Source organism: Tamandua tetradactyla, chromosome 13 (assembly GCF_023851605.1).
Source record: "Tamandua tetradactyla isolate mTamTet1 chromosome 13, mTamTet1.pri, whole genome shotgun sequence".
Classification (NCBI taxonomy): Eukaryota; Metazoa; Chordata; class Mammalia; order Pilosa; family Myrmecophagidae; genus Tamandua; species Tamandua tetradactyla.
Genome location: NC_135339.1, coordinates 85,136,674 through 85,153,780, shown reverse-complemented (window position 1 = coordinate 85,153,780; position 17,107 = coordinate 85,136,674). Strand labels below are relative to the sequence as shown.

General features: G+C 50.0%; 1 protein-coding gene across 1 annotated transcript in view; it reads right to left on the bottom strand.

Moving 5' to 3' along the window:
• Window positions 1–15,844: 15,844 nt before the first annotated feature.
• The window catches only part of HTRA1 (HtrA serine peptidase 1), a 48,454-nt gene continuing 47,191 nt past the window's right edge, over window positions 15,845–17,107 (bottom strand). Inside the window, exon 9 of the mRNA XM_077126301.1 lies at window positions 15,845–16,560. Coding sequence (XP_076982416.1) covers window positions 16,392–16,560 — 169 coding nt within the window. The 3' untranslated portion in view covers window positions 15,845–16,391. The remainder of the gene's footprint in view (window positions 16,561–17,107) is intronic.

The window sequence follows — 17,107 nt, the reverse complement described above, 5'->3', positions numbered from 1 at the left end:
AGGACGTGGGCCCCTCTGGACTCACCCCTTCCTTCTCTCTGCTACTCTCAGGCCCCCTGCCTCGGGGTTCTCATTCTTTGCTTGTTCACACTTCTTTTTCACCACCTCCTTCTACTTCTCAAGGAAATCTGAGGCTCAAATTTGCATCTGCTCCTTTTAAGACACCAGCAAATTTGACCCTAGACTCTTAATTCCAAACTGAAAGGCCAACTAGTTGAAAAGGTGTGTCTGACACTGTGTTTGAAAGGTAATTTATATAAGGTTGAGAAACCAACTGTTTTAGTCTGCCAAAGCTGCCAGAACGCAACATATCAGAGATGGATTGACTTTTAATAAAAGGGGATTTATTTAGTTAAAAATGTATCATTCTTCAGAGGAAAGGCAGCTAACTTTCAAATGAGGTTCTTTCTTGCATGGGAAGGCACAGGGTGATCTCTGCTGGCCTTCTCTCCAGGCCTCTGGGTTCCAACAGCTTTCCCCGTGGTGATTCCTTTCTGCATTTCCAAGGCCTGGGCTGAGCTGTGAGTGCTGAGATAAGGTATGCTGAGCTGCATGGGCTGTGCTACATTGAGCTCTCTCATTAAAGCACCAGCCAATTAAATCAAATATCATTCATTGCAGCAGGCATGCCTCCTAGCCGACTGCAGACGTAATCAGAGACAAATGAGCTTTGCATGCTATTGGCTCATGTCCACAGCAATAGAACTAGGTATCTTCACCTGGTCACGTTGACACCTGAGCCTAATTACCACACCAACAATTGTCTAAATTCTAGAAGAATGGGGGTCCACTGGCAATGAAGACGGTGGTTGCGGGGGGGTGGGGGGGTGGGCGGCAGGGTATGGGAGCTTCGATCACTTCTCAGAGCTTCCATTGTACTGGTCCAATCAACTGTGCCAGGAGCCAGGCCACCTTGTAGAAAACAGTGCCCTGAACACTTATTTCAGTTTCCATGTGATTTGGCGTCAGGAGTGGGGACATACATAACGCTGCCTTTCAAATATGAGATGTAATGTGGCATCAAAGAGGCACTGGATGGGTTCTATACAATTGAAGGTTGATTTTTGATTCAATCTAAGACTGAGCTGCCTTTGGGGATGGGGGGTTCCCAGTGCCTGAGGGCTAAAAAGCCCCTTCCTGTGGGGTACCCTGAGCAGGTTCTGTGGCCAAATGTTAGGCGCTTTCACCCGTACTCCCTTAAGTGAGCTCCACAACAATGGGTGAGAACGGTAGAAAGATTCCCACTGCACCTGAGCCCCATCAACGTGACAGCCCATCATTCAGGAAATAGAGAAATTAACTGTGGTATACTCGTATGATCAAATACCATAAAACAGAGTAAAATATAAATGTGTGTGTGAGTGTCTAGAAATAGATATTGATAAGGATGTACATATATAGATAAATCAACTGGGATAGAAGGTTAAACACAAAGTTGAGTGAAAAAAGAAAGCTTTAGAATAATAGACATGATGCTACCATGTGTGAAATTCTTAAAACCCACATAGGACAATATCTATTGTCCATAGATTTATCTGTAATATATAAATGTATGTCAAATGATGCACCAATTTAATGACAGTGGTTGCCAGTGGGGCAGGAATGGCAGTGGGTGGAGGGAGTCAGAAGGAACTTCAGGGATACCTGTGAGGCATTTCTGTTTTACTTATAAATAAATGAATATAACAGAGTGTGAACGGTGGTCAAATCTGAATGACTGCCACAAGGGCATCTGAAGGAGAAAAGCTTGGGACCTTCAAAGATTAAAGCGTTTTGTAAGCATCATCTGGGAGCTTGTTAAAATGCAGATTCCCAGGCTATGCCCCCAGCACAGAGGAGATTCGGACTCTGGCCTGCTGAGTTCCCACACACCACGTGGCCCCCTTCCCCCTGGACTCGAACCAGCATGCTTGACTGACCCTCCACCTCCCTTGCCCCCATGTTCTCCCTCCGTTCGCTGCTGGAACCCCTCAGCTTCAGCCTCTAATAACAGGGAAAGTCCCTGATGTCCCAGGAAAGTGGCACACGACTCCACGTTCCCCCAAACCAGGGAGGGACTCACATCAGGGCTGGAGAATGCAGCCAGTGAGGGAGGCGCCCTGGGGCTTGATTGGGTGTGGGCACCTCTGAGGCAGGCAGAATTGGTGGCAGATAAAGGTTCTCGACCTTGGCCCCCCTGGAGAAGGCTGACTTGTCATGGCAATTCCCAGCACTGCTTCCTGGAGGGAGAGGGGGACCCAGCGTCAGAGGGAAGCCGATCCTACCCCCCAGCGAGGGATTCTCTCACTGAGCACCTCTGAGTCGCCCGGGATGCTGATAAAATGCAGGTGCCCAGGCTTTGCTCCCGGGTGGGTCTGGGCAGGGCCAGAACTCGTGTGTTTAAACAGCTCCCTCCAGTGATTCGGGGGCTCCTCACACCAGGTGGGTGCCCAGAAACAGGTAAAAAGTGGTTTACATCAGGCCACAGCCTCGAAATGTGCATTTTCAGGGAAAAGTAAATCCTGCTAATCTTCAAAAATGGGAGGAATACTTGGAACGCACAGAGCAGCAGGGAAGACAAACGCAGCCCAAGAGGAAATGAACGGCCCAGACCAGAGATCAGGAAATGCTTGCTTAATGGTCCTCAGTGAAGCTGCCTGCCACAAAGCTCTGGCTGCCAGGAAAAAGCTGTCCCAGCCCCTCGGGCCCAAAATCAGTCCCAGATTTCAAAACACGCAAAGCCCGTGGCAGCAGGACGCTTCCCGCAGAGCAGGCGGCCGGCGAGGGGTCTGCAGGCGTCGCTCCACGGCCGCTCGGTTTCCACTGTTCCTCGCTCCGTTCCTACAGGAAGTTCCGCACTGTCCTGGAGAATCCGTGGACAAGGTCCCCGCCCCGCTTATGTTTTAGCGGGACGAACCAATGACAAACAAGCAAACAAATGCAGCCAGCTGGTGTGGACGGAGCGGGACGACGGGGCTCACGGGCCTGCCCAGCACCATCAGTCCAGCCTGGACCAAGCAGCCCGGCCCTGTAGCCGACTCGTCCCCGCCCCCTCGCCTCGGCAGGTGCCCTTCCCTCGCACCCCGATATGGTGAGAGAGGGGGTACCGGACCTCCTTGCAGTTTCATGAGGTCACTTCATCTCCTAGTGGACACCCAGGCGCCACCATCACAGCCACCCTTTTGAATAGGCCCTTTGCTCCTCTCCTGGTCCAGTAATAAATATTTTCCATGGCCTGGTGCTCAGATGCCACATGCCTGCCTTGCGGAGACAGAGGTGGCAACAGGGTTCTGTGATGACTCGGCAGCCCATGTACTGGGTGGGGCCTGGCGAGGTGACGAGGGAAGGAAGGAACGGGGCTCATTAGCCTGCCAGATGCACCTGGGCCAGAGTGTAAGGCAACAGGCAAAGGGCACCCCAGAACCTCAAGGGAGGCAATGAGGGCCTCAAGGAGGAAAGATGCCTCTGGTTATCTTGCTTAGGCTTCCAGAGATCTGGTCAGGACGGCAGGTCCCTGCTGCCCACCCCACCCCAGGGGGTGGGAACACCCAGCCTGGGCGGGCCCCGGCCTAAGCAGAATGAGCACCTGGCACTTTTCATCAAGCTATTCCTCTCATCAGAACATAGGTTTCTGTCCTGGGAGAAGGAAGGGGTTGGGAAGCGTTGGCAGTGCTGGTGACGGGGCATGCGGCTTGGAGCCACCCAAGGGCCATCTGCCACACTTCCAGCAACTGCAGGGTTAACTCAGCAGCTGGAGCCTACAGGGAGAACCTGTTCCTTTGGAAAGTTTTTCTCTTAATACTGCTCTCCTGTCAACAGACAAGTGGCTAAACAAACTGTGGTATATACATACGATGGAATATTATGCAGCTCTAAGACAGAATAAACTTATGAAGTATGTAACAACATGGATGGACCTAGAGAACATTATGCTGAGTGAGACTAGCCAAAAACTAAAGGACAAATACTGTATGGTCTCACTGATATGAACTGACATTAGTGAATAAACTTGGAATATGTCATTGGTAACAGAGACCATCAGGAGATAGAAATAGGGTAAGATAGTGGGTAATTGGAGCTGAAGGGATACAGACTGTGCAACAGGACTGGATACAAAAACTCAGAAATGGACAGCACAATACTACCTAACTGTAGTGTAATTATGTTAAAATACTGAATGAAGTTGCATGTGAGAATGATAGAGGGAGGAGGGCTGGGGACATAAATGAAATCAGAAAGAAAGATAGATGTTAAAGATCGAGATGGTATAATCTAGGAATGCCTAGAGTGTATAATAATAGTGAAATGTACAATGTACAAATTTTAAAAATGTTTTTGCATGAGGAAGAACAAAGGAATGTCATTATTGCAGGGTGCTGAAAATAGATGATAACTAATACTTGAAAATGTCACATTATGTGTGAGACTAAAGCAAAAAATGTTTGTTACAAAATTTAGATTTTGACTAGAGCATTTCCTAATATAACTCATGTAGATAGTTTGATTGAATATCATAAGTACTTGGAATCCCAGGTAGCACATGAGATTTTGTTGGTTTGTCCAGAGTAATCCCCTGATGAATCCCAGAATGATTTGATCAGTGACTGGAAAAGTATTTGCAAGCCCCCTTCAGGGAAAGGTGAGAGTGGGGAGAAATTCAACTTCCCCAAGTTGAATTCTTGATATTCTCACAAGCAGTGTGGACAACCAAAGCTATAGGCTGAGCCCCCAGTCTTGGGGTTTGTTCACATGAAACTTAACCCCACAAAAGATAGGTCAAGTCTTATTAAAATTAGCCTAGGAGTCACCCCCAAGAGAGCCTCTTTTGTTGCTCAGATGTGGCCTCTCTCTCCAGCCAATACGATGAGCAGTCTCACCACCCTCCCCCTCTCTGCGTGGGACATGACTCCCAGGGGTGTGGACCTTCCTGGCAACGTGAGACAAAGATCCTAGAATGAGCTGAGACTCAGCATCAAAGGACTGAGAAAAACCCTAGAATGAGCTGAGAATTAACATCAAGAGACTGAGAGAAGCTTCTCGACCAAAAAGGGGAAGAGTAAAATGAGACAAAGTGTCAATGGCTGAGAGATTCCAAACAGAGTCGAGAGGTTATCCTGGAGGTTATTCTTACACATTAAGTAGATATCACCTTGTTCAAGATGTAGTGGAGAGGCTGGAGGGAATTGCCTGAAAATATAGAGCTGTGTTCCAGTAGCCATGTTTCTTGATGATGATTGAACAATGATATAGCTTTCACAATGAGACTCTGTGAATGTGAAAACCTTATGTCTGATGCTCCTTTTAGCTACTATATCAACAGAAGAGTAGAACATATGGAATAAAAATAAATAATAGGGGGAACAAATGTTAAAATAAATTCAGTTTGAAATAGTGGTAAATGAAAGCGAGAGGTAAGGGGTATGGTACGTATAGTTTTTTTTCTCTATTATCATTTTATTTCTTTTTCTGTTGTCTTTTTATTTCTTTTTCTAAATCAATGCAAATGTACTAAGAAATGATGAATATGCAACTATATGATGATATTAAGAATTACTGATTATATATGTAGAATGGAATGATTTCTAAATGTTGTGTTAGTTAATTTTTTTAATTAATTAAAAAAAAAAGTTAAAAAAAAAAAAAAAAGACTGCCCTCCTGCGACCCCGTTGCCCGGAACACCTCATTTAGAGCTGTAACCTGGAGCAAAGGAAACCGAATGGGGCCTGCTGCCTGGCCACCACCAGAGGGAGCTGAAATCTGTTTTGGAGTCACACTGGTGCCTCCTTGGGTCCTCGGGCTTCAATGCGAGCCTCCTGCCGCCCAGATATTTCTGAGTGTTTTCACTCGCAGTGAATGTTCAGCTTAACCTTCACAGTCCCTTCTACTGATGAGACAACTAGCGGACAAATGTTAACCCCACCCAACCCAGGGGGTCCAATGCTCTAGGTCACCAGGGCTGCCAGGAGGACCCCCACGGAGGCAATCCATAGGGTGCGCAGTAGATGGCTGCGCGGGGACCAGCACGGGGTTCCGGGGGCCTGGTGCCCAGCCTCTGCGCTGCCTTGAGTTGCCGAGTGTCATCAACCAAGGGTAACCACCTTAGTGCCAGGCTTCAGTTCACCTCTCTGTAAAGAGGGGGTGATGATGGCGAGTAGGGCACGGAAAGGAAGAAGTGGGGTGATGTTTGTAAAGCGCAGTGCACAAACCTGCGCTTCCTAAGGGTTCTTCTGGGTGGGCGCGTGATCAGAAGGGAGAGTAGAAGCTGATTTGACAAGGCCCTTGCCTCCGTTTCTGCATCTGCAGAGCAAGTTTTCTGGAAACGTCCATTCACTGTGATCTGCTTCCTAAATAGTGCGAGAGAGCCACTCATCGATGTTCGTATTGACTCTTCCTCTCTCCAATTTTAGTTGCTAAACCCAGTGCAATTACTCTAGGAGGGAAAGGGGAAGACTAATAAACCAGAAAATAAAGGTCGGAGAGCCTTGCTGGCGGGATTACCGATGAGTTTGTGTCCTACACAGATGCCTTTTGGCCACGTCTCCCATGAGGTTTCCAGCGTGCGTGCTCCTTATGCTCAAAATCATTGCATGGCCTTCGATGATGAGGCCAGTCCCTTACCCAGGGAAGCGCTCCAGACTTCAGGCCTGGATCCGATGGCGCATCAGCAGGGGCCGATGCCGGGGAGTGGGGAGCCCCGGCAATCTGTGAAATGGCCCATGGCATCCACAGCCCTTTATGAGAGGCAATGCCTAGAGATCACAGTTTCAACTTCACAGTCTTTCAAAATCATTCTCATAAACTTCAGGGTTGAATTGTGTCCCCCACAAAGACATGTTCTAGGCCGAACCCCTGGACGTGTGAACATGACCTTATCTGGAAATAGAGTCCTCAAAGGTGCAATTAGTTAAGAAGAGGGCAGACTGGGTCAGGGTGGGTGCTAATCTAATATGACTGATGTCCCTACAGGAAGGAAGAAGAGACAGAAGACAGCCAGGTGTCGAAGGCAGCAAACAATGAAGTGATCGCTGTCTACACACCAAGGAACCCCAAGGTTTGCCAGCAAGCCCCAGCAAGCCAGGGAGAAGCAAGGAAGGAGTCTCCCATAGCTCCTTGGCGGGAGCGTGACCCTTCTGAAGCTGCAGTTTCAGACCTCCAGCCTCCAGAAACAGTAAATCCCTGTCGTTTTAAGCCACCTGGTTTGTGGCACTTTGACACAGCAGCCCAGGGAAACTGAGTCAGAACCGACCACTGCAGTTATACCAGAACAACTCTGCCACTTCAGAGTTGGCCGATGGGGAGTTACACTGAGACAGAAACACAGCGTTCAGTTATGAGTCACTGGGCAGCAAGCAAAGGGAATAATATCCTGGCAGGTAAGAGAAGTCCTCTGGAGTCCACCAGCCTGGGTTCCGTGGCATCAGCTCCACCTTCCTCCATGCTGTGAGAGCGCCGGCTGGTGGCTTAACTGCTCTATGCCCTGCCCTGTGAAGTGGGGATCCATAGGCGAGGGGGAAATAATGTCTGAGCAGCCTCTCTCGGGGTGCTTGGCGGCGGTGGTGATGGTGATGGTAGACAGAGAAGAGGCTTGGACATGACTGTACAAAAGCAACCTGACCTGGCGAGACACATTTAGCGGAAGAGTGTTTCATCAAGAGTCTAAGCCTCTCTTTAGCTTTTTCCAAGAGCATTTTAAATACTTATTTCATTTGATCTTTGCTGATTCTTGGCAGGGGTCTTATGCAAAGGCAGTCACTTTAAGTTCTTGTAAAGTGCTAAATAAAACAGCAGCCTCCCAGCAGGAAGGTCTCTCCTCGGCGTGTGCTCCACCCTCATTTTGATGGAAACACCAGAGGGCCAGCAGCCCCCCATGTGAGTCAGCATGTGCAGCAGGGAATCAGCACGGCTGGGCTCTGGACGCAGGAGAGGCTCGGACAAGGCGCGGATGACACACCCATGAGGGGGGCAGCCAGGCTTGGGTCCCCGCAGAGCCCAAACTGACATCCTGATAAGGCCAGGACCATTCCCAGGGTGCATTTCCATTATGCGGGATCACTAGGGCCACAAGAGCTGGCTTCACGTTTGCAGGTAGATTCCTTTATGTAAGCCGTGACTGTGTGACGTCACCCTCTAGGCACCCCAGCCCCACACATTTCCCAGGGCCTCAGAATGAAAGAAGACCCTGCTCACCGGAGCAAGTGAGGGGCTCTGGGAATCACGCACACCAAGCAGTGATTGGAGGCATCTCTGATAGGCACGTGACTGTCCAGACCGGATAATGCACATAAAGCTCGGGCCCCAACATACACTGAGTGTGACATGCACTTCCCTAAGAGTCTCACAGACGTCCACACACTGGAACTGTGACACCTCCCATGACCTGACGTTCACTGTTTCCCAGAGCGTGGGAACTAGGTGGTGATGACAGGCAGTGAAGCAGGTGGAGGTGAGCGTGGACGCTGGAGCCAAAGGTCTGAGATCAGACCCACCTCTGCCTGCCACTAGCTCCGAGGCTGTGGGCGAGTTACCCAACCTCTCTGAGCCTTAGTTCCCTCACTTATAAAACGGGATAATACTTCCTCTCCCTTGGAGTTCTTGGGAAGATTAGAGACATAGATTGTCATTTGGTGCAGTGATGTAGGAGTCTCCTACACCTGTTTACTACATCTAAATTCATGTTGCAGTGGTCTGTCACTACTGCACCGCCTCACTGTTATCGTGGCCCCTGACCACACCTGGGTGACACGAAGCCCGCCTTGGCATGGCCCCTCCCCGCACCGTGGCAAAGAGGCCTGCAGGGCATGCCTGCTGGGCCCCGCTAATGCAGACGAATCCTCGGCCTTTGTCAGCACCAACACCTGCCCTCTCTTCCGACCCCAGGTGACCGCAGCAGGCTCACGGGGTCACCAGGGGGAAGCCGCAGACTCCTCACAGCCAAATGCACTCCCATTCAATTACTGTTTCACTGTCACAGTGCGTTCTAGGGAGGAGAGGACGGGCTTGGAAATGGGAAGTTTCGCTCAGATAGGGGAGAGCCGAGCTGCGTCCCGCGCATCACGCCATGGGCCTGCCTGGAGCTCTATTAAGAGCTGAGAGGCCGCACCTTGGGCAGGGGGGATGCTGTGTTCCCTTAGTGCTGTCTGCCAAGGGGAGCTCAAGGAACAACGCAGGGGCCGAACCCCTGCAGCTCCTGCCTTAGTCCTAGCTGTCTTTCACAATCCCCAGCAGTGAGGGGATGGGGCTGGGCCACAAGGAAACCTTGGGGGGTGGCTGCAGGAAGCACTGCTGAGTGAGGGGCTTCCAGTACCAGCCAGAAAGGTCCGTGGGGAGGAGGAGCTCCCCCTGGAGGTGAGGAAAAGTATAGGAGAGAGAAAAAGAGAGAGAGAGAGAGAGAGAGAGAGAGAGGACAGACAGACAGATGACAGACAGACAGACAAAGGAACCGAGAGAGAAAGAGAGTGCTGTTGTGAGAACAAGCTCACCTGTTTCACCTGCTTGGGCTTGGCTCAGCTTGGCTGCCCTCTAGACTCACCTAGGGAGCTTTTCAAAATCCTGATGCCCTGGCCACACGCACAGACAATTATATCATACATCCAAGAGTGAGACCCAGACATGAATTATCTCTCCATAGCTTCAGATCCTTGAGGAAGTACAAGGGCCTGTGGGAGGCAACTTGTTGGGGCCCCTTTTGCAGACAGATATTTGTATCAAGAAATTGTACCAAAAAGGATGTTACTGGGATACGTGATGGTTTAGAGCTGTATTTACCCCCAGAAAAACATGCCCTTAAATCTAATCCATTCCTGTGGGTGAAAATCCATTGTAAACATTTTGACGAGGTTATTTCAGTTATGGTCTGACCCACCTCATTCAGGATGGGTTTTAATCCTCTAAACGGAGTCCTTTATAAGTGGAATGAACACAAAGAGAGGGAGAGAAAGCCACAGAATCTGAAATCAACAAATCCCAGAGAGAAGGGAGAGACCAGCAGATGCTACCATGTGCCTTGTCATGTGGCAGAGGGGCCAAGGATCCCCAGCAGCCAGTCTTCTGGAAGAAAGCACAGTCTTAATGTTGCCTTGAGTTGGATGGCCTCATAACCTCTAACTGTAAGCTAATAAACTCCCATTGTTTGAAGCCAACCCATCTCGTAGTATCTGCTGTGAGTGGTCCAGAAAACTAAAACAGGACACAAGAAAAAAAAATTGAAACATAGGATGTAAAGTAAATATTCTTGTTTGTAGGAAATGCATGTAGAAGTATTATGTGTTCAAGCAGTGTGATTTGTGCATCCTGCTCTCAAATATTCAGAAAATAGGTAAGCAGACAGATAGATAGACAGACAGACAGACAGATACTATGATATGACACAGGTGGCAAAATGTTAAAATTGGTAAGTCTGAGTATCGGGGGGGTTGGAGTATATTGGAATTTTCTTTATGGGCTTTGGTATCATTTTTGCGACTGTCCTGTAAGTTTGAAATTATTTCAAAATAAGACAGTTATAAAGAAAAAAAGAAGTCATACCCACCTGGTCCCCTGAGTGAGAGGAAGGCCAGTCAATGTTAACTCAGATCAGAGCCCAGCCAGGACAGCCTCCAAAGCTCTGATGGGGACAGCCTCCCTGCAGAGAGCTGCACACACAGATGGCATTGCAGGGACCATTTCAGGGCGTCCATGGGCCTCCTGAACACAGGTGCAGAGCTTCTGGCCAGGGTCAACCTGCCATTTTACAGGGAGGAAACTGAGGCCCCGAGAGGACAAACGCCTGGTTTGAGTCAGCGAGAAAGTTCAAGGCTGAGATGAGATTAGAATCCAAGACCCACAGCCCACCTGCTTGTCACTATGCCAGGGTTCAGTCACATGGGACAGACTCACATTTTTTTGCCAACTCCATGTACAATCTGTGGAATTATTTACCTAACATGTTAAGTTGGTTCACTTAACAACATCGAAAAGTGACCCTGTGCTAAACTGAAGGATTCAAACATTCACTGGTTTGAGATCGAAGTACTTTCTCCAGTAAGCATGCAAAAGATATCAATATTCAAATAAAAAATGCTCACACGGTACCACCTAATGACCATCTCATGTACCCCAGTGGGTCACACTTTGGGGAAAGCTACCTGCCTCCAGGATTCTCTTGTTCCTGCTTCCTCGTCCCCCTCCCCAGGGGCTGGGCACTGCTGATCCTTCACTTGGGATGTCCTCCCCACCACCTTCACCACTACAAACCCAAATCCTACTCATTCCTCGAGTATTCCTCCCACTGCCACCTTCTGAGCAGGGACTTTCCAGAACTCCAGGCTTTGTCTCGTTCCTGCCAAATCTCCAGGGCCCACTGCAGAGCTGGCATGTGGTGGATACATGAAATAATGGAAAGATGTGGAAAAGGCCAGGGGTTCTGCCTGCCGTGATGCTACAGGGGTTTCTCCACCACCTCTGGCCCCTCTGCATGGATGACCCACACAACCTCCTGTTCAACCCGCTGAACCGGGTCCCTTACCTTCCCATCTGACCACCAGCCTTGCTTACTCTTCCTTCCTCGGTAATGGTGACCCCATGGACTCTCCCAAACTAGACACTTAACTCCTGCCTCTCCCAAGCCTGGCTCCCCCTCTTTCCTGCTGCTCCAGCTACATCTGAGCCTCTTGATCTTGTCTACACAAAGTGGAGACACAGGGCCTAGGAGACCTCCCAGCCACCTCGCACCACCTGCAGGCCTGTGCATGGCCCCGAGTCTCCAACTCAAAACACCAATCTTGATTAGGGTCAGTCCCTATGGGGTACATGTGAACCCCTCATCGTCAGGGCTATTTTACCACCACCATCACAGCAGGCATTACCCTCTCCTATGAGGGCCCTTTCTCTAGAAGTCTCCCTATCTGAGAGCGAGCTCCTGGGGGACAGGGGTGTCTTCTTCTTCTTGTGTGTCTAGGGCCAAGCCCCAGAGAGGAGGGGAGCGATGCTGGCTGAATGGTGGATGAGGCACCCTGGACAGTCCCAGGTCGGGTCTTTCTGCAGACATCTCATCCGAGCTCCTCCCTGGGTGACCTGGTTGGCCACTGCTAATCCTCCACAACACTCTTCAGCACTGAGACTCATGATCTTCCTCAGCAGAGTGCTCCAGGGGGTCCCTATCCATTGCTCTGCAAAGGCAGGACAGACAGTAGAAACCTGTTTGCAATCCTGGCATTATCCCACTCTGGGGCTGTCGTACCCCGACCTCACCTATAACCACTTTCAGGAGAGAAGCCAGCTTTCAGAGTAACCTTGAACCTGGTTTGGCCATTCATCCAGATATGTGTCCCCTTTTGCACAATGAGGCTCCGCCCTGACGTCAATGGCATTGGCCAAACTGGGCCACTCACCCTTGCTGGCTATTCCAAACACCACCATCCAAGATTCAGGCCTGTCTCAAGAGTTAAGCAAGCACTCACAAGCCCTGGGCAAGTTCTTCAGTGTTCTAATAAAAACATATGCTGTTCTTCACCACACCCAGCAGACACAAGCATTCCTGCAAATTTAAAATGAAGAAATGGAGCCAGACAAGAGGAGAATCTTATACAGAGCTGCCCAACATGGTGCCTGCTAAGCTGGACCTGGAAGGCCCAGTGAGGAGACACCAACACGCCCAGGCCTTTCCTGGGCCAGTGCATCTAGGGACATATCTGGTAGGACAGAAAGGGGTCAACTTTGCAAATGTGCTGGCCCAGCCCAACTGTAGTGATTGGCATCACTCATGGTTTTGCTTAAGCTGGAAGAAGAGAACTGGAGCAAAGGAGCAGAGATTGCAAGAGCATCTGGTGAGCATGCGAGGGGAAAGGGAGGGAGCACCCCAGGAAACAAGCAAAAGGCAGCTGCTGAGCCAAGCTCTGCTGTTTAAAGGACCTGGGGGGACCCAAAAGAGCCAGGAGAAACCACAATCTCAGCTGGGCAGTTGCAAGTGCACAGGTGCCCATAATCACCTCCAGAGAGGTGGAGATAAGGCAGGTAAGAGCAAGAGATGGAGGGGGCCCTTGGAGCCTTGGTCCTTAGAAAGTAAAGATGGGGTCAGGTTGCACTAGGGAAGGTGATGGGCTCAGAGCCCCTGGGCTTAAGCACCACTCCCCACTTAGAAGCTGTATGCCTTGAGCAAAAGGCTTAATTTCTTTCTTTTGGGTGCATAGTCCAGGAATCAAAGCCAGGTCTCCTGCATGGAAGGCGAGCATTCTAGCACTGAACCACTCCTGGTTTTTGCACCTGAGCAAAAAGCTTAATTTCTTGAGCACCAATTTCTTCATCTGTCAAAAGGGAATTATTATCCACCTTAGGGTTGATCTGAGAACTAAACATGCCAATAAATGTGAGGTGCTCAGCAAACAAGCAACAGATGCTAACCATGGATACTATCATTAAGGACCAGGACAATGGTGGGTCAATAACAATAAAACCATGGCAGCCATATGATCTGGTGCTCACATGTACCATTATCATTCATCATCATTCATCATGACAACACTGGTGCAAAGGACCGATGGCTGTTATTCCCCATTTTAAAAGGGGGACACAGAAGCTCAAAGACAATATTTATTGACTGCTTACCATGTGTCATAGGTAACTCACTCAATCCACACAACAGCCCTAGGAAATAGTTACTACAGTCCCTATTTTACCGATTGGAAATGGCACGGAGAGGTTAAGTAACTTAACTAAGGTCACACAGTATTCTGAGTCAAATATCATCCTTCCAGAATTCAGGTCCACTCAAGGGCCTCGGAATGCGACCTTATTTGGGAATTGGGAATAGGGTCTTTGCAGATGTAATTGGTTAAGAAGTCACACTGGTAAGTGTGGCCCATAAATCCAATGACTGATGTCCATACAGGAAAGCAAAATGATGACAGAGGGAGTCACACAGGGAAAGAGCTATGGAATGACAGAAAGGCAGAGATTGGAGTGATGCAACTACAAGTAAGGAACACCAAGGATTGCCGGCAATCTCCAGAAACAAGGAGAAAGCATGAAACAAATTCTCTCTTAGAGCCTCCAGGAGGAACCTCCCTGCTGACATCTTGATTTCAAACTTCTGGCCTCCTGATCTGTGAGAAAAGAACTTTCTGTTGCTTTAAATCACCCAGTGGGTAGTCATTTGTTATGGCAGCCCTGGAAACTAACAGACACGCTAGGGAGACACAGGCATTGGATTTGAATCCAAGCGCATCTGGTTCCAAAAGTCATGTTCTTTAAACTCAGTGCCAAGACACCCAGGTTTTAAGGCTGATTTATGTTGTGAAAACATCAGTGACAGCCCAAAGCAAGCAGAAGACACATCTATCCTGAGAGGTCCCATGAAAGCCTGCACATGTGAATATGAGGGTGCAAGATGTGCAGCCCCCACAGCATCCCAAGAGCCAGTACAGCCACATGACCAGGCACGGAACCTGCCACACTGTGCACTGCCATTTCTGTGGCCCTGTATGTGACATGCAGTGCAGGCCAGAGCCCTGAGGACCTGCAGGGAGATGTTGCTGGATTTAGAGGACGTGGGTGGGCTGGCCACCAGGCTCTCTCCTCCTGCAGAACCATCTGTCGTCTCCAGACAGCCTGACAGGCCGAAGACAGACAGGCTCAGCCAGAAGAGTGTGGTTCTCACCTCGAGGCCACCCAGCTCAGCCTCCCAACCTAGGGCAGCACCTCAGCCCTGGGACCAATCACAGGAGCAGGCCCAGATGCAAAACATCTGAGGAGGAGCCCCTGAAGCCATACACCATTCTCGGTATCATCACCTTTAAGGGAGGAGGAGGGAATGCAAGATACACACACACTGGGAGGGAAGGGATTCTCTGGCTCCACTCAGGCTCCGTCCGCTCGTCCAGTCAGAAAACAAAAGGGACACACCAGGGCCACATCAGACCCCAGGCTGCACAGGTGCCCTGTGTCAGTAGCGGGAGCGGGAGGGGCTTGATTTATTTGCTTACCCCTACACTTAATGTAGCCTTTGACCTTCCAGAGCCTCTGCAGTTATGAACTGGACCTTTGGGATCCGCTGGAAAGACTAAGCACGGCAGTCTGAAGAAGTGACTCTCCAACCTGTCTAAGGCCCTCCTCTTACTATGGACAAAAGCCTTTTCCCTTCTGCTCTTGGAGTAAACAACCTCCTTCTTGTGTGTTCTCCCCACAGGGGCCCAGGCCTGTGTAAACTTCCAAGCCGAAGCTCTGCAACAGTCTTCTTGGGTCCAGCTTCCCAAACTCCTGGAAAGCTTTGGTGGAGACAGATTTGCTCACAGCTGCTTACGGATGCACTTTCTGGAGAGCAAGTCAAGAGGCGCCCTGTTCTGAATTTCCCAAGGTTTAAGGCCCAGCTTATTTCAGACCCCAGGACAATTAGACCAGCTGCAGCCATGTGCATTCTGGGGAATCAGAACAGGACGGTCCCTGGGTTGAGTCCTGATCACCTGAACTGACTCCCTCCCTGAAAGAGGCCTGGCTTCCCAAGGGATGCTCTGGGGCGGGGGTGTGGCTCTGAGCCTGTTCTGCTCTGCGCTGACCCTGCAACCCTAAGCAGGGTGCCTGGTGGAGAGAAGGGGGCCTGGGAAATCCTTGTTGACCAATAGCCTGGCGTGAGGGGTCAATGGACTCTCTTTAGCTGGTAAAGCTCCAGATGCAAGTGCAAGTGTCCTCAAATCCTATGTCACGAAGCTAAAGTGGGCAAGCAGTGTTGTTATTAACCCTGGTAAGGCCTGGAGCACGATTTTTAAATAACGGGTGAGACCGAGAGTACAACCCTGTGGGGATAATATGATTTCGTAAAGACTCTGTAATTATTTCAAGAAGCCTGCAAGCAGCTGTTCACGGAAAGCAAAGGAAGCACGCCAGAAAACCATGTACGAAGAAGTATTTTAATAGCTCAAACTCAAAGGTCATCGTGCTCCCAATTCTGCAGAAATCCCTACCAGGGGCAACTTGGGCCTTTTCGGAAGCCAGCGTCCACCCACTCATGGTCTCCGGGCAGCCACTGCCTCTCGATGCTGACTCTGGAGAAAAGCAGAATCACACCCGGTCCCTTGCTGCGTCCTGTGGGTCCCTCCTCCCATCTAAGATTATATCAATTGCATTAGTGGGACTAAGATGATGACTCAGTTAAAAGAGACAAACGTTGACTGCCTAAGCAGGAACAGACCAAGCTGGAGGGCAAAAAGCACACTGCATAGCTAGGACTCAGGAGGAAAGAGCTTCTGCCTGCAGATCTGCAGCACTGAGTTTGTTTCACCTGCAAACTATCAGGAAGGATGCTGCTGGCCAAGGCATTTCCACCGAACAAGCAACACGGTGGTCGAACGTCTTGGGCGTCCTGTGCCACCACTCAGGGTCAGTAAGCGCCGTTCCCTGGAGAGTCTCTGAGGGAAACATGAAGTCCAGCTCCTGCCTCAGCCTACGGGTCGATTTCCTCGGGAACCACTGTGATCATGACATCTTCGTTGCCCCTGCGGACGACCATGTTCAGCGTGCTTTCCTTCCGGATGACGTCGCTGACGTCATTGGCGGAGACCACCGACTGTCCATTGATGCTGATGATGATGTCGTTTTCCTTGAGGCCCCCCCTGCAACACAAAAGGCAACACAGTTTTGAAAGGCTCCAGCTCCTCCTGGCCCACCTGCCCTGGAAGGTCACCAACTTTATGGCAAAGGAGACACGGTTTAGAACCTCAAGCCCAGAAGAGGTGGGGTTGGGTGGTAGTTTAAACTACTTCCCTTCCAGATGTTGAGGCCAAATCATCAGCTGTGTACATGACAGAAATGCCTACTGGCCTGGTATGGCCCCTTGACAGATGTGCCCTGGAAGTGACAGGCTGGCAGGATCGTGGCCTCCTGGCTCGTAAATAGCAATGGCAGCTTGAGAGCTGTCCCCAGGGATGGGCGGGATGCTTTTATCATGAGACACCTCCTCTGTGTTGCTGCCTCCATAGCTTTAGCTCGTGTGGAAGCCAGCATCAAGTGTGTTCTCATGCTCCTTACTGGGATAGCACAGGGAGCAGCACATTTTTTCTGAAAAGGGCCAGAGAGGACATATTTGAGGCTTCGCCAGCCCCAAGGCCCCCCTTCTAATGCCTCTGCCAATGTGCCACAAAAGCAGCCACAGACAATGTG